A 22,505-nucleotide genomic window follows, 5' to 3' on the forward strand; every position below is an offset into this window, starting at 1 on the left:
CTGAAGTGCTGTCCAAAATCTGAGAGGGATGAGTTGTGGAGCATGCTTTCAGAAGTTTTAAAAGAGCAACACTCAGATGCAGAAACTAATAACCCGAACCATCAAAAAAGAAAATCAACCTTCTCCAGCATCTGACTCAGATGATGAAAATGAACATGCGTCAGTCTGCTCTCCTTTGGATCGTTATCAAGCAGAATCCATCATTAGGGTGGTTGAAGCACGAAGGGACATACGAATCTTTACTGCATCTGGCACATAAATATCTTATGATGCCAGCTACAACCGTGCCATGCGAATGCCTGTTCTCACTTTCAGGTGACATTGTAAGCAAGAAGCAGGCAACATTACCTCCTGCAAATTACAACCAAACTTGTTTGTCTGAGCAATTGGCTGAAGTAGGACTGAGTGGACTTGTAGGCTCTAAAGTTTTACATTGTTTTATTTTTGAATGCAGTTTATTTTTGGACATAGTTCTACATTTGTAAGTTCAACTTTCATGATAAAGAGGTTGCACTACAGTTCTTGTATTAGGTGAACTGAAAAATACTATTTCTTTTGTTTTTTACAGTGCAAATATTTGTAATCAAAAATAAATATAAATTGAACACTGTATATTTTGTATTCTGTATTGTAATTGAAATCAATATATCTGAAAATGTAGAAAACATCAAAAAATATTTAAATAAATGGCATTTTATTATTAACAGTGTGATTAATCACAATTATTTTTTTAACCGTGAAATTAATCGTGATTAATATTTTTAATCATATGACAGCCCTAGTTATAATTCAATTGTCAAAACTGAGAGAGGAGGTGGCCCAGTTACCTGTCATTATGGGATAGCAGAATACATGAATTAAAGTTTCTTCTTGAACTACTAGGACACATCCCTGGTGGGACCTGGCATAGTTCCAACCCTGGCTGTAATAGATTTATGCCTCCTGTTTCCATGTTTCCCTTAGTTTATGTGACTGCATTATATCTTTCCTCGAGATAAATATTGATATATGTGAACAAAACTTGGAGGTTGAGCTTCTTGGGTTTCAATGCTATTCTGATAATCTCATATTTGTCCCTTAATATCCTTATTAAACAAGCATTACCATCTGCCCCAAAATGAAAGTTAACATAAAATGTGAGATTAAATTCAATTATTTTTATTTAAAAATGTAAGTCAATTTAAAACTGGTGAAAAATACATAGAAATATGACTTTCCATATTGGATCAGACAAGTGGTCCATCTAGACAGTATCCTATCTCAGGCACCTTAAAGACTAACCGATTTATTTGGGCATAAGCTTTTGTGGGTAAAAAACCCCACCTTTTCAGATGCATGGAGTGAAAATTACAGATGCAGGCATAAATATACTGACACATGAAGAGAAGGGAGTTACCTTACAAGTGCAGAACCACTGTTAACAAGGCCAATTCTGATTCTCCACTTGTAAGGTAACTCCCTTCTCTTCATGCGTCAGTATACTTATGCTTGCATTTGTAATTTTCACTCCATGCATCTGAAGAAGTGGGGTTTTTTACCCACGAAAGCTTATGCCCAAATAAATCTGTTAGTCTTTTAGGTGCCATCAAACTTCTTGTTGTTTTTGTGGATACAGACTAAAATGGCTACTCCTCTGATACTATCCTATCTCTGACAGTGGTCAGTGCCAGCTGAATCAGAAAAAGACGGGAAAATCCTTGCATTAAGAAAAACATCAACCAGTAATAACTTTTAGATATTACTGAACTGGATTAGATTCAAAATGGCAACCTTGTGGTAAAAGGCTTTATATTCCCCATAGCCAGAAAAAAGTCAAATGAATAAAATAAATCCACTTTCCATAGTGATCGTTAGTTTTATTTGGGCTATATTTTACTCAAACAGTGCACTTCAGGACACTCAGTGGCACCTCACAACTGGAAATATTGGCTTTCATGCTCTGATTGGTCAGCAGTTTATTCCAGTTAATGACAGTGCGAGTGACTGGGAGCTGCCTTTGTAGAATTTTTCTCCAGATTTCATTTGTCAAAGCTTGGAAGTTTTCCAGCATGGCAATGTGAAATTTGTTGTCTTCAGTTTTTATGAGTTTCACAAAATCTATGGCCAACTGGGCTGGGTCAATTACATGCAAGGTCTCTTCAACAGTCTTGCAGATTGTCATGTGGAGATTAGCATCTTTAAAGTAGTGTACTTGCATATGAATGGCCCCTGTAACCTGAGTAATAACTGGAATCTGGGAAAAAGTCCATTCACCTTTCCAAGGACAATTCCAGAAACCCAGCTGTTTGTACTGATGACCCACAATACAGACCACAATTATCTGCCTGTTTTTCAATTTTTTTCTAAACACACTGCAGTCCCCTGAAGGAAAGTGACTATTCACATATGCCTTTAAAGCACTATTTAGGGCTGTTCTCCATAGCTCTGTCTCATCCCATGCTACCCTATGGAGCTGAAATTTGTTTGATATTCCACTCAAGTGATCAAATTTGAAAGAAAATTTATTTTTAGGGTCAAAAAAGCTATTTCCTCCTACGTCATTGTAGCGAGTCACCAGCACATTGGTTCCTTTTATTCGGACTAAGGTGAAATTGTTCTTATTGTGATGGGCACAGACCTGGGCAGCCTCTTGCCTCATCAGGTCATCGTCCTGGACCAGAATACAGAGATCTTCAAAAACACGGCAGAATTCGCCTGGAGGTGCCTGATACAGCAGATGGCATATGACCCACTCTTTCTCTTCCTTAGACAAATCACATTTGTTGGACATTGTGGTATATTTCTGTGGTGGTGAACCTGAAATGAAAGCATGAACAATTTGCTAATGTGAAAATTGTTATTAAAAATATTTTAAAACACCTGAGGATGTCACAGCAAAAACGTTTCTTGGTAACATCCAGAACTTTTGTGTGTGCTCTAAAGCTGTACCTGGAAAGATCTAGAAATATTAGTGAGATCAAAAGAAAATGATTAAACAGAGCTAGAGCTTTTGGAAAAATTGTCACAGTGGAAAATATTTACTGGCAGCACATGAAAAACTAATTCTCCTAAGCTATGGCCATGTTTATGTTGTCATATGGAAGACGGTTGGCTAGGGATCCACAAATTAGGATACCAGAATGAAAACTCAACTATGGAGAGCTTCAACATGAATGTTTTAGAGAACCAGAAACATACTCAGAAGATGCAATGCTTTTGATAAAGCAACAATGAAATAAAAAGACTGGAAAATAATAGACATAGTAACAATAAAAATCACCACCCTGGAAAGCTCAAGAACTGTTGATGATGTAACGGTTTTCTGAAATGGCCCTAAAAAATCTAAAGCAGCTGAAGCGAGAACAGGTGGAAAGAGTTCTGGATAGATCTAGAGCAGTTCCCAAAGCTTTTATTAGTTCACCTACCACCTTCTTAGAGAACTGTTGCGACATGAGCACATGGAACATCAAGCGCACACACTAGCCCTGGCCCCCGGATCATGTGCCACACTTCGGAAACCCCTGATTTAGGGCATATGAAGGGCGAAAAGCAACAGTGAGTTTGCCAGGCACTTGAACGCTGGAGGAGGTAAGGGCTGCAAATGACCCTGGGACTATCCCGCGGGTTCAGTGGGGCTAAGAAGTGGGATAAATGGGCAGGGGGATAAATCCCCAGGGCGAGCCTGGGGCTTCTGGAGGGTGGGATGAGGCGGGCACTGCACGATCTAGCCCTGGGGCAAAGGGAGGAAGGGCCCTGCTGGGCAGGTTCGGAAGGCCAGGCGGACACAAGGCAACACGGGATGCAACCCGCCTCTCTGGCGGGATCCGACTACGGCAGCGGAATTGGCCCAGCTTTTGTGCCGCGTTGCCAGGGTACCGTGTGAGCGCGGGAACAGGTAAATCACCTGCCGCCCGGGAGCGGGTCTCCTCGCCGGCCACGCGCGGCGAGGGGGCCGGAGGAAGCGGGTCTAGTCGCGTGGCCTGGGGAGAGCGAGGAGGGGCGGGGGGCGTCCCACGTGGCCGGGCCGTTTGTGGCGTCACAGGCCCCCCGCGTGCCGGCCGGCGCTCCGGCGGCGACGGGTTCTCTCTTCCCTCTGGGCAGCGGCGAGGGCGGTTGGCCGGGGAGGGGCGGGATCCCCGCGCGGTGGGGGAGGCGGGGAGGAGGGGTCCTGAGAGGAGCCGGGCCGGGGTGATGCCGCGCTGGGAGCCGCTGCTGACACCATCGGAGTGACCAGACCCCGGAGAGGCGCAGGGCGATGCGGAGTCCACCATGGAGGCCAAATATCCTTATCATCGACCCCGCCCCCGCCGCGCGAACAGGGCGGGACAGACTCCCCCTCCCCCGTGCACTGGGCACGTCCCTAAGAGAGAAGACCCCGCCCCCGCCGCGCGAACAGGGCGGGACAGACTCCCCCTCCCTTGTCCCCCCCTCCCCCGTGCACTGGGCACGTCCCTAAGAGAGAAGACCCCGCCCCCGCCAGGTCTCCCCGACCCCACAGTAGGGAGACACCCCCCCCCCCGAAGAAAAAAAGAGTCCCCAGTGCAAGGCCAGCCCACCTTCCCCCAGACCTCCCCCCCAACACCCCTCCCTCCTCTGACGCTGTTTTGAAACCCCGTTAAGCTCTTCTAGCCACCCCCATTAACAACCGAAATCTTCTTCATTGTCACTCAACCTTGTGAGCTCCCTGTCCACATTAGCCTGTTCACACCTGGCTCCCCATTGCTTTCACGCTCCTGCACCTCTTCTACCCTTTTTATTGCTTTCCTCCACTACCCTATTTTCTTTAATCTGTGAATCCCCCACCCCCTTCACTCTTTACCCGCATTAAACCTTATTCCTTTTCACGTTTACTACCATTGGATGTCTTAACGCATCTGTTTCCATTTATTGTCTATGCCATTTCATCTTTCTTATCCCTTTTTGCCTTTCTTCCCCATAGGCTGCTCTTCCTCCTCCAGCACCCTTTAGCTCAGCATTGTAACAGAATAAATAACAGAAATATTTTTCAGTTAATTATTTGGAACCAGAGACGGAGAAAGTATAATAGTAGAAAAATCGCTAATATGTTTGGCTTAAGAATCAAATGCATTTCCCCCCCCCAAAAAAAAACAAAACAATTAAATGCATTACACATTTCCTTAACCTGTTTTTCCTTACATGGTTTTTGTCCATCATTCAGGATGAGTTTAGAAACGGAAAGATTAATTTAGACAAGACGTTGAAATTACTTGTTAAGTTAAACATCCCTTTTGATTACGTTCATGTAAAATATGTTTTTAAGGTGAGAAAATAGCCATGTATTGATGTAAGTATATTCAGAATGACCAGACACCTAAGGGACTGTTTGGTTGGGTTTTTTGGGTGTTTTTTTTTTTTTTAATATTTTTGTTAAATAAATGTGCCAAATTAACGGCTGAGTGGACAAAAGCCTTGTATTTATCTGTAGCATGGCATAGGCAGCATCAATACAATCTCTTTCTTACTGCCTCCCCAACATGTTCTGGGATCATCCCTAGGTGATAGGAGGAGAATTCAGTCTCCACAAAACCAATACCCTTTTTAGTTTCATTAGAATTGATGATGTTTACATCTTACTATAAGGAATTGAATTAACTACAAAATTAATTTAACAAAAGCCACTAGTCAACCACCAGTTGGCAAAGGGTTTACTGCAGTGTTTGGATTTCAAACACACTAATAATTGTCAAAAAGATAATTAACCAATAGGATCTCAAAGAGTCAAATTTGACAACTATTGATCAAATTTGTGTTAATTGTTATTACAAGAATAATAATGATTTGAAATGGAATGTGCATAGTTTTAAAATAACATTTACAAGTCTCTAGTTTTAAATTAGCACTGCAAACCTGGCAGGTAGATTTCTTTGTAGAATGGTAGATAATATCAACTTCCAAAAATGTTGACTTGATTCTATTGTAGGATGTTCAACATTGAAACTATTGTATTGAAAAGAAATCTCTTCCTATTCCTATGCTTTCCTACTCTATGAAAAATTTTCTAGAAATAATGTGACCATTTATTTTTATGAAGTGGATATTTTGTGGAACAGAAAATTCATGGCAATATTGGTGTACCCTTATGGTAACTTTGTGTTTATGAGACACTTTTGCAGTTGCATTCATTTCATTTACTTGAAGGTGTTGACTTTGTTGTATGAGGCCATATGTGGCTTGGATTCTGGCTACCTGAAGAATGACTTCTCAAATCATAACACCACCATGACAGTTCAGGTTAACTAAGGTGTTTCAAGATAATGCTCTCCAAATTTAAACACCGAGGCTGATGACAGAGCATTTTTGATGGAGGACCCTCAACTCTGGAATTTACTTCCTGTAGCAGTCTTACAAAGCCTGAGTGTGCTGACCCTTTGGACGCTCTTGAGAGTTAGCAAATTTTGAGTTTATTGCTTTTATGGGCTTTCTGTTATGTTTTTTTTGGGGAGAAATTTTAGGTAAATGACTGTAGACTGAAAAAAGAATAATTACTTGAAGGAGTGGCCTGTGTTGAATAGGAATGATCTGATTGGATACAGTACTATTACAAATTCATTGCTCTTTAAGAGAGAGTTGAAGGGCTATGACTAAACAGTTCATTCTGTATGAGAGACACATATGCAGGTGTTTTACCAATGTACTGCTTTTCTTTTTCTTTCCTTTTTTAAAATGTAAATATCTTTTTCTGGCATATTACTTTAGGTAAAATCAGAAGAAATGGGGAGATTAAGATTTGTTAAAGAATAATACATTTTCTGAAGCTTTCATTTAAACAGGAAAGCCTTTTGTTAAACTTACTACATTTTCTGTATAGCAAAGAGTTGAGGTGCATTAATGAAACTAAAGATATGATAAGGAACTAGAGACACAGAGAAATCTATAGATTGCAGTGCTATTGTAGCCATGTTGGTCCCAGGATATTAGAGAGATATGTTGGGTGAGGTAATATCTTTTATTGGACCAACTTTTGTTGGTGAAAGAGACAAGCTTTTGAGCTTACACAGACCTGAAGAAGAGCTCTTTGTAAGCTTGATAGCTTGTGTCTCTTTCACCAACAGAAATTGATCCAGTAAAAGATGTTACCTCACCCACCTTGTGTCTCTAATATAAATCTGTAGTAATCTTTCTATCTAGATACTTATATAGTCCCCATTACTGTAGTTTCCAAATGCTTCCGTGGAGCTGGGAAGTTGCAATTTCTCAGTCAGTACTAAACATTTATTACTAGCTTCGTTCAAGCAATCAGTAATAAGATACTAGTTTGGAAAGGAATTAATAGATTATTGTTAGAAGCCCCCCAAATACTTTTCTGTTGCATTGATTTTGGTTACTTAATACAATTTTTAGTTTTACGCCAGTTTACACATTTAGAAATCTATTTCACTAATGACTAGATTGCTCAGGAGGGAACTAGTAATGTAATATTGAATCTTTCATCTCTAGGACATTGTTTCAAATCCATCCTAGATTGGTAGTGAACAAAAATCTTTATCAAATGATAGTTGGTCATTTTCCTTGTCAGGCCAGTTTTTACTAGGCACTAGCCACCATGGCTGACATAATATAAGGCACTAATTACTATCCTCCATGGTAGTCTCAGGGCTTAAGAACTGAATAATACTAAATTTCTCTCAACTACAGTGGTGATCTTTGTAGAAGAGAGTTGAAGCACATTGGTAGAGGGTAGTGCAATGAAGTTTTTATTTAAATTTCCTGTGCTGTGTTTGTTTTGCAAATAAACAGAGCTTGTTCAGTCACAAGGGCTAGCACATTATGGCCCCTTTTATGAACAATAATTTAAAAAAATTAAAGAGAAAAAATGTACACTGGGAAAACTGAATTCCATATATTATTTAGATGATTTTAAAAGATAAATTATTTTGGTGAGTCTTTGAAAAATGTGTATGCCAGAGATACTCAGTTACCCTCATTCTAATTTATTTCTACCTCTTTTTTCACCGTTCTTATTTTCTAGTGGCTTTTGATAATCAAACATTGAAATGAATCCATATTCTAACATTTTAAAAGCCCCATTTACAAAAAACATATGTATAATTTAGGAATTCTAAGTGTATGAATAGTTGGTCAGAGCTTAACTGATCTTAGTCTCTTAAAAGTGGAGCAAAGTCATATCTTTAAACTTGAAAAAAACATCTTAGATGTGACCTGCCATAGGACTTTGATCTTATGATAATTTGATCATTCTTAATTCACTTGTTTGAGGAATGTGTACTCTTCCTAATTTTAAAATAGAGCCTTACAGTATTTACAAAATTATTTAAAATAGTAACTGTTGATGTGTAAGAATATATTTACTATTTCACTATCATGATAATCGTTCTTTGTGATACAGTTTTATGAAATTTAAATACATGTTTCAGTACAAGATTTTGTTTTGAATTCATGCATTCTAATCTGATAATATAAAATATACACAAATATTTTGTAATTGACAGTATGCAGCGTTGTTATGCAATACAATTTAAACTTAATTACTTAAAATAATAGACATTTTTAAGAACCAAGGCCAAATTCTAAGATTTACTATCTGCATCACCTGTTAGAACAAAATAGTATTGGATCATGACCATGTACTGAAGAAACATTATGGCTCAATGTTTTAACTGATATAATGGCTCTGTTACATTTTTACATTTTAATGCAGTGATTTTAATGTATGTTTGTACTCAATCATTTTTGTTTTCAGAAAACAAGTAATCAGCGGAAGACTGGAACTATTACTATCGAAGAATTCAGGGCAATTTATCGAGCCCTTGCACACAGAAGTGAAATACATGAACTTTTCTTCAGTTATTCTCCAAACCGCAAAATTCTACCTGAAACAAACCTGATTGAGTTTCTCAGAAAAGAACAATTTGTAATTGATGCTGATGAAGCAATTGCCTCTGAACTCATTGCAAAGTATGAACCCATTGAAGAAGGTACACTATATCTTTAACATAACACAAATGTTGGATTTTCAGATTTTATTTTACTGTGTTACTATTTATGTATGTATGTATATTTATTTTTGAATACTTAACTGACTATAAAAATATTATGAAATGTATGAAAAATCTGTAAACTGTGTAAGATAAGTATCTGCTTTCCTAAATAAAGTAAGAGAGAATTTGAGATTTGTTAGTAAGCACGTGGACAGAATATTAGTTGTTTTTCAAATTCAGATCCTTAAACTACAATGGATATATTATCACAAGAAATCTTTAATACATTCACCATAAATTTATACAGGATATGGCTCAAATGTAGGACACACAATTTCCTATAGGTAGGTGATTCAAATTCCAGTTTTGTACCCCAGACCGGTCCAAAAGTTGTATAGGGTCTCCTGTGTAGAAGCATTTTATGTAAGATCATGGAAAAATATGGCTAGCCCTGAATATTTTGTTAGGCCCATGAGAAATGTGAAATGGCTCTTGCTGTGCTGGGCTGTAAAACTGTCTGACACTTCTTGTTGATTGAACTAGTCTATCAAAACTCATTTTGTTTTATTAATCAAGATGAATTTGAATCACGCGCTAAAGAGATGAAAAATGAAAACTGTATGTCCTTAGCCAAATATCCTCTCCATCATATGATATTGCTCTTCAACATTAGCTTACAATAGAAGAATAAATACATTAAAAATGTATTTTAAATGTGCAAAAGTAAAATGAAGTTTTGAATCATTACTTATTTTGTAGCTAGAGACCTTTTTTTAATTTGTCTTGTTGAAACTTGAAGACTAAGGACAATAATTATTAAAACAAGAATAAATCGTATCAGAACTAAATTATATGTAACTTACTTTAGCTTAAAAGATCTGTTTCACAACCACATTAAAATGAAGATAATTTTTTGTGAGCTCCTTAATAAAAGAGTTTGATTTTGTTATGTTATTTGTAAGTCGGTTTTTGTTAGTATATTGTTATCAGTTCAGTACAAGATAGGACATAGCTTACATGTCTCCGAATAGTACTAGCTTTTGATACATTACTTCAACCATGTCATTATTCAAGTCTGAATGTGTGTTTTTAAAATACTAATAAGTATCTACGTTTCTTTCAAGTAGTGACAGTCATACTTTTGGAGTGGGTACTTACACATAAGACTCACAAAGTTGAGTTGAGTGCTGTTGGGAACTAAGCAAAAATTGATACAATCAAGACCCTGTATACTGTGCAACAAGCTGAATCTAAATTCTGCATTAAGGGTCCAGACTGTGTGCAAACTCAGTAAAATAATACAGCATTGGTGTATACTTAGTTCACATTTTCAAGAGTTACTTTGCAACCATGACAACTAGAAATATATGTATTAATTAAAAAAGAAAAATCAAAGCTTAGATTCTGAAGCATAATTCTGGGGGAAGGGGAATTCCACTGCAAATACTATGGCCATGGAAAACACGCAGCCCTGAATATAACCCACTTTTGCTATAAAACATAGCCCCAACAATAAAAATTAGTTAATTAATTACATTGTCTGCATTGTATTAAATTTGTGTGTAAGTACAAACAAATGTTGATAATACACCTATTTGGATTCTCCTTATGGGACATTCCATTAGGAGAATTGCTAGTATTCTCTATCTAGTGTTTTTGATTGCTCAGTATTCTGAGTGCAAAATGGATCATAAGAACATAAGAACGGCCATACTGGGTCAGACCAAAGTTCCATTTAGCTCAGTATCCTGTCCTCTGACAGTGGCCAGTGCCAGGTGCCCCAGAAGGAATGAACAGAACAGGTAATCATCCTGTGATCCATCCCCTGTTGCCCACTCCCAGCTTATGACAAACGGAGGCTAGGGACACCATCAACATTCTCAACCAATTTAATTTTAAAAGCACCCAAGAATGCTTAACCAGTTGGATTGTTCAGTTAGCTGAACATCTCCCATCTCTTTCTGGAAGAGAATTGATCTCTTGTGGAATATAAACTACAATATAAAGGCTCTTCCACTTTAATTGCTATGGTGTGAAATTATTTTCAATTATACCTATGTTCTGTATGATTTCATAATTCTTTTCTTGTCTCTTAGGCTATCAAGGAGTGGTTGGACTAAGGTTTGGGGGTAGTTTTACTCAGGGACAGATCCTTTTTTATTACTTGGTGGGTTTTTAATTTATGAAAAATTATATATAGGTATACTACAAAAATATTAAAAATAAATGTACTAGCCTAAAAGTTGTCGTCTTATATTACTTTTTTCCATTCCCTTTTCTTCTTCTTCTATGTCCTGATTTCATTCTTTTCTTAATTCCATTTTGTTTTTGTTTTTCCTATTATTTTCTGTATGTCCCCTGTTCCTTGGCATTCTCCTCTACCCAGTTTCTCTTCCGCTCCAGTTTGATCCATCCACTGGAAATAAAGGGAAAAGAGAATTGTTAAGGATCATATATCCCATTGGCTCTTCCCACTGGCTCTCAACTTGCTAAGAGATAAATGAAGTGCTTATGTGGAGATGGAAGATCTTCAGGGGTCCCTGATCTCCCTTTCTGACTGCTACCTCACTGCCCTGGGTATAGTGTCTGGGAAGACCATGGATTTGTTTTGCGTGTAATAGCCCAACTACTTCTGCTACAGTTTAGAAAGTGAAGGCTGCCTTAAGTGATGTAGCTTCTCTGCTGAGCTTCATTGCTCTGTGTGACAAGAGGCAAAATTTGCAACTTAGCTGAGAAGAAGCAACACGAGGGCTAATTATAGCTCTTTTTGGGAGCTGAAGTTCAGACATACCTCTTGAAATTAACATGGGTGGGCTGCCATATGTTAGGTGATAGATCTCCCAGCCTGAAGGGCAGTCTGTCTGTCACAGTGATCCAGGATTGGAACCTGCACACCATTAACAAATATAAAGCAAGAAGTCACAGAACACAGGTCCCTCAAAATGAAGTAGTTGTCCTATTATAACAACATTAAAATTTCATTTGTTTTTCCACATTAAGATATCTTGGCAGCTTCATTTTCGAAAGGACAGAGCTGCTAGAGTGTGCATCAGAACTTTATTCTTGTATTACAAGAATGAAACTTATGAGCTGAGTGCAGTTTATATACTACATATGACCTATAGTCCCAGAGCACTTTCCAGAACTGTTGAGAGAGCTCTCTTTCACCCTCCAAGAGTCCTGCACCCTTCTTGCGTGACTTCCTTTGCTTATGGGCCAGCTGGCCTTTTCAAATTGGAGCAACTCTAGGCTCTGTATTGGTTCTGCCCCTGTTCCATCTACTGTAGGTTCTCTGAGCTGTTGCTTCCCAGCCTGAGGCACTGCTGACAGCAAGCTGAGGAAAATCAAAGCTCCAGAGGGGAGAGAATATTTCCAGCTGGGGCAATATAGAGCTTGACTCTATTCTCATGGTCTTGGCATAGAACCCCCTGTTGGCCTTCCTGAGAATACAAAAAACGGAGGGATTTTTGATGCTTTATTAAACATTTCTCACTGTCCAATCAGAGCTGTAAAAGCTTGGCATGCAGCCAATGCCCTTCTGAGGTTTTATTTCAAGATAGAAATCTTATATTGAAGTTAGTCACCTTACATTTTCTGAGATGTGTTAATACTATATTAAGTAAAACTGCACAAAAATGTTTTATTATTTTTGTAAAACTATTTTTACTGAATAATATGGTAAAAAGTATTAATAATAGTCTGGTCTGACTACCCAAGAACCTTGTGTTTATCCTTGTAATGTCTAGTTTTAGTTTTAATTTTAAATACTAAACCAAATACTTGTTTGTTCATCTGTGAGGAAATTGTCTTAATAATTGGAAATAATAATATTCAGTGAACACCACTGTGGCTCATGCTTCTGTTAATCAACAGATAATCCCACTCAGAATTATTTATTGGAAAATTTCAAACATGATTGACATGATAGCTCACTCATATGTAGTATATTATTAGTCCATTTTGTACAACTGTCATTCTGAATTGTGTATAGAATATTCTTAATCAGGTTGACCTATTGAAATCCTGTGTCAACCTAACCTTATATATTGCAGTAAGTAAGTGAAGAGTGCAGATTTTGACACTTGATTGACTGGTTCACGATTAGTAATAGCCATTTTCTGATAAGCTTGATAGCATTGATATGTTAAGGTGAAAACAGCGAATAGTGACCAGGCTTTATATATGTACGCTACATAAAAATATCTATGAATGTTAATATCTGTGAAGGTAAGAGACTTTTTAAACGTATGAAACCAGATAACTATAAATTTGCTAATCGTATGAGGGAGCTTATATGTGTGTTTATTCCATTAACAGTGTGGAAAGTTCTCAAATTTGCTTTCACAATTCAAATTTCAGACATAAAAATACTGTATGAATAAGTTATATGGTGTGCTAAAGCTTCCCAGTTTTGGGAAGTGCTCCATCATGAATGTGAGACTCATACCTGACAGCTGTCCCTTATTTAACTTTCAAATTTGACCTCTATCCTATACAAGCCTTCTGTTATCTCTCATTTATTGTTATAAATTTAAATCAGAAGTCTTGAATCATAAAGTGAGATTAAAGAAAACATCTTTAATACTAAATTAATGAGTTCTATATACCTTTAAGCTCTGTATTTTTCTTGTATGATCCTTTCTCCAGCATTTGCTTGGATGGGATTTGAGGGATAAGATGTAGATCTATGAATCAGACATGCCAAACCTACCAAAAAAAAAAAAATCCCCGCAGAAATTGGGTTTGTTTTTGGCTTAATTGGCTTGTGAGTTGCTTTTTTGGCTTGTAGCTTGTTACTTCTTTTTTTTTTGATCGGCTCCCAGCAAGCCGGGGCAAGCAGGGGCAAAGGGGGGGAGAGAGTCATGGGTGCACAGTGGGCCCACCACAGTCCCAGACTACACCCTGGGGGGATCTAGTCAAGAGTGTTGGGGTTCTTAGGGATTGGCTTGTTTTGGCCTTGTTTTGAAATGGGATTAGCTTGATTTTTGGCTTATTGTGAAAGTCGGGGTGCTTATTTACCATGTGAAAGTTGGAAACTGCTATGAATGCTTATTGCGGTCCTGGCTGGGATGATTTAATTGGGGATCGGTCCTGCTTTGGGCAGGGGTTTGGACTAGATGACCTCCTGAGGTCCCTTCCAACCCTGATATTCTATAATTCCTCTTCACTATTTTTGAAGTGGGGGCCACTTTGCAAAAAACCTTCAATGTGAGAGGCACATCAACCCGACACAGACAGGTGAACACTCCCAAGTTCTTTGTTGGTTGATATGGTAATATTACCGTTATCGGTAATATTGCTTGGGCTGCAGGAGGGAGTCTGGGAGGGGGCTCAAGGCTGGGGCAGGGACTTGGGGTGCAGGAGGGGCCATGGAAGGCTGGCTCTGGGAGGCTGGTGGTTGGGTGGTGGAAGAGCTATTCAGAACCTGCCCACTGGAGGGGGCGGCACTTACTTTGGACAGCCCCGGCCCGGCCCCACACTGCTCCTGGAAGGGGCCAACGTGCCCCTGCAGCCCCTGGGGGCGCACGTGGCTCTGCATGCTGCCCCTCTCTGCAGGCACTGCCCCTGCAACTCCCATTGGCCACAGTTCCCTGTTCCCGGCCCTTATCCCCTTGGGTCTTGGGGGCATGCTGGCCACTTCCGGGAGCAGCGTGGGGCCGGGTCAGGCAGGGAGCCTGCCTTAGCTGCAGCCCCACTGCGCTGCTGGAGAGTGTGATCAACCGAGAGCTGCATTTAGGGTCCATTGGAGCCATCACTAGCTTGCGGGCCTTGTAGTGAAGTACAGTGGCTTATTGTTACTATTTGTCATGTGGTAGCTTGCAAAAGTCCAAGTTTGGGAGCCTACTGTGTTAAGAATTACACAAAAACTTTGGAAAATACAATCCCTGCCTTGAAGACCTTGCAAATTCATATTTTGTAGGTGATAGCAGAAACCTAGCACCTATATATTTTAGCATCTAACAAGTTATGCAGAATTGCAGCTATCCACAGTGTTTATCTGCAGGTGGAAGTTCACCATTAGTTTATCCTTAGGAAGTCTGTTCTTTTTCCAAAAGGCATTAGTAGGAGTTATATGTGTATCGATTGCAAAATAGAACCCTTAGAAGTTAGGAATTATTACTTGTTGGTAATGCTTTTATTACAGCAAAACAACAACAAAGAAAGTAAAAACTATTTTCTTACTGGAGTGGTGGAAACAAGTATTATACTTTGCTTTTAGAATACAAGTTGTAATTTGTCATTGTGCCAACAAATTTAATTCTCTAGAGTTCTATTTTAGTATTTTAATCTTTCGAATATTAGTTTTTACTTTCAGTAATTATTTAAAATCTGCTTCTTATGGATTAGCATAGTGGAGAGGGTAACATCCTTCTCTTTAAAGAGATTGAAAGGATTCTTTGAAGTATTTGTAGTCCACCTAGAATTCCTAACGAAAGCTACTCCATCCAGATGAATGGCAGTTTTGGCACACTCCCAATTTTAAGTGATGAACTTCTGAAGTTGCTGGCTACAGAGAGCCAGAAAAATATGTCAGTCTAGCTAATGTTGGTTAACAATACTTTTAATGCAATTTGATAGAAAAAGTTCTGAGAGATACCACAGTGCTGTGCACTTTTTTCAGTCAGAGAAACATATCTGGAATGCAAAAAACAAAACAAACACTTCCCTAACTCAGAACGTGATGTTAACAGTGCTGATCTACCAACCCGCTGTAAGGAAGAGAAAAAAGTCAGTTCATGTACGCAGGTGTAAGGATTATAGTGCCAGCTTTTTCTCTGGAGATTATGAGATGACTACTCTCTGCCCTGTGCACAGAAGGCAACTATTCCACTTTTTCTGTCTCAAGCAAGGGGAATAAACATACACCACAGGCTAAATGATTCTCCATGATAAAAGAGCCCCCTAGGATCATTTTCCAAACTCCTTCCTTTTGAAAACTGTCTTAGTTTCAAGGAAACAAAAATGCTCTCAAGAACTAAATAAACAAAAATAACGCTCAACTCAACCAACTAACCAAGCCACCTCCCCTCAAAAAAAAAAAACAAATCACAGCAAAGAAGCACAAGGAAACAAAACCAAAAAGGCATAGATATAATGTTATCATCAGAGTCTTCCAAACTGTCAAATGAGGGAAACACATAATAAAATCTGGAAAGTCAGGACAAAATATTCCCCTTAGACATGTCAATCTATGATAGAGAGAACAGTTAACATTCTTGCTTTTTACATTGATTAGGAGGGAGGAAAAGAAAAATAATAATTTTTTTTTTGACAGAAGTGATTTGGACATCTTATTGCCTTCTTGGAAGAAACAAGATGATATTGTTGAATAGAAACATTCCAGTAAGGGCAGACCTAGGAATAATGTATGAAAATTTACAAAATTTCAAGAGAAAGTACCCCCCCACACACACACACATCCCTAAATATCTATCTGTAATGCAAATAGATTGGTGGCCATGCTAGCTATTTTTACAAGGATCCGAGGGGAGAAAAAGATTGAGGCTTTCCTCAAGGAGGAACTCTGAGGCCTTGGTGACAACCTTCTAAACATGTTCATTTATAGAGCAATGATATCAGAGCATTCCCACTGCAAAGGATAAATCATTACAATTAATAGTGAACAAAATACAAATTACACATTTTCCTTTCTGCCAGTTGCATCTATTGATATGCCCAGATTTTCTTTAAAGGACTGTGACCTTCAATACAGTCAACAGGGAGAAAAATATTGCTGAGATAGTAGAGGACATCTAGCTAACCATCACAGTTCCTGTCTTCTGCAACATTTATAGGCAAAGTGTTATTTGGGAGACTTTTGAATAAGACTTGGTGAAGCAGCTAAGGGAGAAAAGCATACTTTTCCATCCTCAAAACTCCAGAGGAATTTAAAACAGCATAGATTTGGAAGTGATTTCTTTTCCCCTTATTCCTAGACAGAATTTCAGAAGAGAGATACTGGTTTTCACAGGATGAAAATTCAGATATAACAAAAGCTCTACTACTACAAGGATACTAAAGCAATATCTGCCATACCATCAGAGATAGTCTAAAACGTATTAACATTACTTTCTTCTAACATAAGAGTGGAAAAAATCTGTACATGACAGGAGGGCTCAGGAACATAATAGAAATCAGATTATTCCTGGAAACAAAGTCTTCCCTTCCATTCATATCCAGTGTCTGGTATCTTATTCAGATGAAAACAATTTCAAGGAAGCAGTAAATGCTTGCCTCTTAGGGTGGAAGAGACACATATGACTCAGAACCAGAAAAGATCTTATATTTATAATGTTTTGTGGTTTCTAAAAAAACAAACAAAACCATAATGTTCTTCAAGTAGTTGGAAATGAGTGTTCCACTCAAGTGTACATGTGCCGAGCGTACCAAAGCTGGAGAGTTTTGCCTAGCAGTACCTGTAGGAGTGGCATTCATCCCCTCTGGCCCCCGCCCCTCAGTTTCTTCTCACTGCCTGCAGCTGGAGTCGGAGCATTCGGTGCTGTAGTTTATCTCACACTTGTTTATCTTAGTTTCTTGGGGGACTTTGTTGTATATAATTAGTATAGTTTAGTACTCCCTTAGCTGTAGTTTATAGTAGTTAGTGAGGATGGATAGATAGTCACCCTGGGTGATGTTTTCACCAGGGTTTAAAAATTGTCCATCATGTGGGGTGTCTATTCCCAATAGCGATCCCCACGTGTGCTGTTTGTTGTGCCTGGGAGAAGGCACATTAAAGAAACTTGCTTCATCTGCAAGTTTAGAAAGAGACTGCAGGTAGTGAGGGACTTGCATGTGAAACAGCATCTTCAAGAGCAGGTCAGGAGGCCCACATTGGCACCAGAGACCTCTACAGATCCTCGAGCCCTGCAGTGTCCTTCAGAGCCAATGCAGGATGTTGCTCCCAGCATGAGGTCTGGTGCTTCCCCAGTGAGGTAGAGCGATCATTCTCCTTCCTCTGGCCCTCCAAGGAAGAGATACCACAAAATGGACCAAGACCATTCCAGGACTCAGAGAGATTCCTCTTTGTCTCCTAAGAGCAGTGCTGACTGACACCATGATTTCTCCGGTATGTATGATGGGCCATTTAACCACTTCCTGCTACTGCGCCAAGATCAGTTGGACACTGTACTGTCGTCTGTGGTACTGACAACATCAGCATTGGTACTGACTGTCTTTATGCCACTGGCATGCCATGTGGCATCAGACCTGCTCTGCCCCTCTGTTTCTGATTCCCCAATAATTCAGGAGCATTCAGTTTCTTCTTCTTCTGCAGTGCCCTCAGCACTATCTGGACTACTTGCAGAGTTGTCTTGTTCATTGTCACCGTATTCCTCTCTGCCTAAGAGTCAGAGTGGTGGTCAACATCCTTTTTGGTACCAAGGGGCCCATCTTTGGTACCATCAGGTGCTGTCTTTGGCACTGATGTTGTCTTTGCTTCAGCCCTCATCTTCGGAATCAGTACTGACCTTCGCTCCGGGATCATTGTTGACTCCGGTACCAAGTGGAACTGCGATGTCTCTTTTGGTACCGAAGCACCAACTGCTCATTCGTCCTTGGTACATTTGCCATCTCCGTATTGTTTTTCAGATGAGGCTGGTTGTTTGATTGCCTTGTCAGGGTGGCTCTTCTGCTACCACCAGACGACTTCTAGGGCTCATTGAGATTGAGTGCGAGGACATCTTCCTCTTTTCCCTCGCCTTCAAAACGCTTTTCTCAGAAGATCCTAAGATCACGATCACTACTGAGATTGGCACCATTCCCTCAGTAGGGATGGGGCCCTGGCCTAATACCTACTGGCCACTGAGCATAGGGCACCAGCTTCTAAAACATACACAATTATTACCCACTTGCAAATGGGTTAATAGCATAATGGCATTTTCCATCTATTATTTCTAAACACACATCCTATGGCTGCAAGGCATTTTTATTGCATTCCTTTCTAATTCCAGGTTCCTCTAAGCAGGCTCTCAGTTCTACTATTTTTCATTCCTGGGCATCTTTTATTACTTATACTCTATAATCCCTGGGTTCCATTACTGTGCAGATCTTTCTCGGTCTAGGTGGGATTCTTCCAAATAATGACTTTCATGTTAATATTTTGGTTTTGTGCTGGGGGTGGAAGTCGCTGGCTGGAGGCAATATTGTTGTGTGGCAGGCATTCAAACTGGTATTTCCTTTCCACATTCTCGTTGGCCCACTATATGACACACTCAGTTTTCACAGAGATTTTTTGAAGTCCCACAATGATGTCTGTTGTGGAGCCCCTTGCTTTACACTCTACTGTCATCCACAGGAAGTTTCGCCATGCCTTGAACACAACAGGTTCTCAATGCACATCACCAGAGGAGTAGGCTTGCTATCCAGATACCAGCAAAAGCTGCACACAGGAGTGCATCGTCTCCAGTATCTTCCAACATCCACGCTGTTAATAATCTAAAATACAGAACAAAACTTTCCCCTCGCTATATAGCGAGAGGCACTATTACACATCTAAACTAAATTTTAACTGCAGTTACTTAGTCCAAGTCATTTCTCACCAAGCTGGGGGCTCTTGGGCTTTGAGCATCCACTTAGGGCTCAGCAAATTTATCAGCTCTGATTTACGAGGACTGGCTGGGGTAATTCCCTTAAAAATAAAAACAAACTTATCATAACTATCCCCATGTAAAGAGATAGCAAAGAAAGCATTGGCCACATCTAAAATTGAAAATCACTGGGCCCCTCCGACACTGTCTTACTTTCTTCTGCCTGCATTTTCAACTTGAAGACTTCCTGCTCCAGCTTCTCACTCACTCTGTCACTGTCACACACTTGCTTCTGCATTGCCACTATCTGTGCTGCTTGAGTCAGAGTTATAGCCCAGAAGATGTCTGACTCAGACGTCAGGGGAGCTGCTTCCTTTTCTTTCTCAACTTATATTTCTCTAATTCCTCCACTCTTGCCTTTAACTGATTTTTTAAAATGTATTACCATTACTACCATCTGCTTACCGAGCTGCAGGAAAGCCCAGGGGCTGGTGAAGGCTTCAGGTTTCCAAAGACCATTACCATATTCCTGAACAAAATCCATTAAGCTGTTACCCAAAACCATTTCCATCTTTCCAGATATAACCTTTTCTTCTGACACGTTTTGTTACTTGACCAAGCTACCAGCCTGAGTCCCAGTAACAGAATGTATCCATAAATTGACTCGCAGACTACGACATGGGAATTACAGATTGCTACCCTGTCCCACTGTCCTCTAGTCCCTGTTGTAGCTAACTGTGTGTGTACCAATCGTCCCCTTCCTCTCCACCAATTCCACGAGCACATAACTCTGTTACCCAGAGTTATCTGAAACCAAAGCTCTGGTAACTAGTCTCTGTTTTCCAAGCGGTGTCAGGAAATAAATCAGTGTGGGACACAGCATCTCCGTCTGATAAATGTTTGGTACACACAAGAGTGCTTTCACCCCAAAAGTCTTGTTTTTATTGAGTCTAAAGCACACATCAAAACCTATCAATAGTCTAGAAGCACCCCAGATAGATATAGTTACCCAAAGTCTGAGGTGGTATTGAGTGATTCAGCAGCAGGGTTCTGGTGGTCAGCGTTGCTCTTAGCCACTGGGGAGTTAGGGGTCAGTTTCTTAGCTTGTCAGCAAAGTCTCTTCCAGCAAGAAACTTAACAAATATAGGCACTCAGACCCAAGGTCACCTATTCAAATTGCCCCTCCCCTCCTTCTCATGAATCTGTCCTTGTTAATAACATGCTGCTGTTGTTTTGTCTGCCTAAGCAAGGCCAAATTATTCCTATATGGGGTCTTTGCTTACATCTTATGGGGTTAAGTGCACAAGATGGTTGCCAGTTATGTTAAATCCAGTTCTCTCATAACAACCCCACCATTTCCTGGGACCCCAGAGCTTCATCATGCTAATCCTGAGAGATGTCCTGATGAAACCAGGCTAGAAAGAGGAGCCTGGATAACATTACCACCTCTGCCAGTTCCAGCTGAATCTGAAACACCACCTGAGTTGAAATAGGATCGGACTGTAACAGCAACAACAACAGCTCTAGCCCATCTCAATTAACTTAGTGTGACACCCTGGCACCCCAATATTCATCACTGTCATGTAATTAGGGTATGTTTTGTACAAAGTATGCCTTCTAAGGTATCATTCTAAAAGTCTTGATCTGCTAGACATTAAAATCTCTTTGGATTGTATGTGTTATCGTCGTATGTAAAGTTATGAAGTTTGGCTATGTATGTGTTATTGAAACATGTTGTGAGGTTGAAAACACCCACAAGCAGCCTTTCAGGTACAACAGTAAAAAAGCCAGACAATGTTAATGGTTTATTGAGGAAATGCATGCAAGCACAAGGATTACCCCAGGAATTGTGTACAACAGAAACCTTTCAGAGAAGATAGCACTACACAATGGGAACTGTTTGACCGACATCACAGCAAAAGAGCTTTCCAGCAAGTGGGAAGATGATATAAAAGGGGGAAAATGACATCATGATGGTACCTCATTCTTCCTACAATGACATACCTGGAAATCCCTGAGGAACAAAGCCTGAGCTGGGGAGGAAGTGATGGTCCCAGGTAAAGGGATTTCTAGCCTGTATATGAAAACCTGGGAAACCCAAGCTGCAAAGCCAAGGCAGCTTGTGTCTTAAGAATCTGCCAGCCTGTTTATCACTCATGGTGAGAATTTTCTAATTCATATACTACCTATCTAGTATGTTAAATTCAGTTTGTGGTTTTGTTTATTTACTAGGTAATCTGCTTTGATCTGTTCGCTATCATTTATAATCACTTAAAATCTATCCTTTTGAAGTTAATAAACTTATTTTATGTTTTAATCTAAACCAATGAGCTTTGACTGGAGTGCTTGGGGAAAATCTCTGCTTGGTTACCACAAGTGTACATTGTCCTCTTCACATTGTGGGAGAGGCAGATCATGTATTAAAGCCATATACTGGCCAGAGTTGACAATGGCAGGATGATACTGCTGTGGGGTCCCAGACTGGGAGGCTGGTGGTTAGAGAGCCTGCGTGTAAGTGCAGCTGGGTGTGTCCCTACCTGTATAAATGCTGGTGAAAGTGTAGGCTGGAGGGCTTTGCAACTTGTCACGGCAGTACAGTGTCAGAGGGAGCCCAGGCTGGGGGGGTCAGGGGCCTCTGTGGTACCCCATTTCCAGGTGGCACCCAGGGGGGAACCCGTCACAGTCTAATTTCCCCAAAAGGACAGTTATCACCATCTCTGGTACTATCTAAGAGAATGTAAAAAATCTCCCCAGCTAAAGGGAAAGCGATGTTATTAAAATGAAAGCCTTATTTAATACTTTACATTTCAAATGCTTATACAGTTTTTCTTTCTTTCTTTCAAATGCTGTTTTTCTTTCTTTTCTTTATCTTTAATAAAAGGCTAAAAGAATGTTTAATGATGTGTTTGCCATGGTAGGCCTACGTTTCTGTACACTAAACCTCAGACCCTGTTTAACACTGTTGAATGTTGGACAGTGACTGGGTTATGTTAATGTTTTTGGGCCTCTATATTCCATCTAAATCAATGCACAACCCCCT

General features: G+C 39.8%; 2 protein-coding genes across 4 annotated transcripts in view; one reads left to right on the forward strand and one right to left on the reverse strand.

Annotated features, from left to right (window-relative positions):
• Positions 1-1,545: 1,545 nt before the first annotated feature.
• On the reverse strand, positions 1,546-4,093 carry CAPZA3 (capping actin protein of muscle Z-line subunit alpha 3). Of its 3 annotated transcripts, XM_084617410.1 has the most exons (3): positions 3,884-4,093; positions 3,405-3,500; positions 1,546-2,796 (listed from the first exon to the last, which is right to left on the reverse strand). In XM_084617410.1, the coding sequence occupies exon 3, from the start codon at positions 2,768-2,770 to the stop codon at positions 1,877-1,879; it is 894 nt and encodes a 297-aa protein (XP_084473536.1). In that variant the 5' UTR covers positions 2,771-2,796; positions 3,405-3,500; positions 3,884-4,093; the 3' UTR covers positions 1,546-1,876. The 3 variants fall into 3 exon arrangements, with proteins under 3 accessions (XP_084473536.1, XP_084473535.1, XP_084473534.1); XM_084617409.1 differs by lacking the exon at positions 3,405-3,500; XM_084617408.1 differs by having other exon boundaries at positions 3,405-4,093.
• A 60-nt stretch (positions 4,094-4,153) lies between these two features.
• Positions 4,154-22,505, forward strand: part of PLCZ1 (phospholipase C zeta 1) — a 119,664-nt gene continuing 101,312 nt past the window's right edge. Inside the window, exons 1-3 of the mRNA XM_084617412.1 lie at positions 4,154-4,259; positions 5,137-5,260; positions 8,702-8,936. Coding sequence (XP_084473538.1) covers positions 4,249-4,259; positions 5,137-5,260; positions 8,702-8,936 — 370 coding nt within the window. The 5' untranslated portion in view covers positions 4,154-4,248. The remainder of the gene's footprint in view (positions 4,260-5,136; positions 5,261-8,701; positions 8,937-22,505) is intronic.

The sequence above is a fragment of the Lepidochelys olivacea genome (genome assembly GCF_965140295.1).
Source record: "Lepidochelys olivacea isolate rLepOli2 genome assembly, chromosome: 1".
NCBI classification, from domain to species: domain Eukaryota; kingdom Metazoa; phylum Chordata; order Testudines; family Cheloniidae; genus Lepidochelys; species Lepidochelys olivacea.

What these genes read in the sequence shown, in the direction of transcription:
- CAPZA3 (XM_084617409.1), bottom strand. Translation starts at nt 2,770, where the DNA reads ATGTCCAACAAATGTGATTTGTCTAAGGAAGAGAAAGAGTGGGTCATA.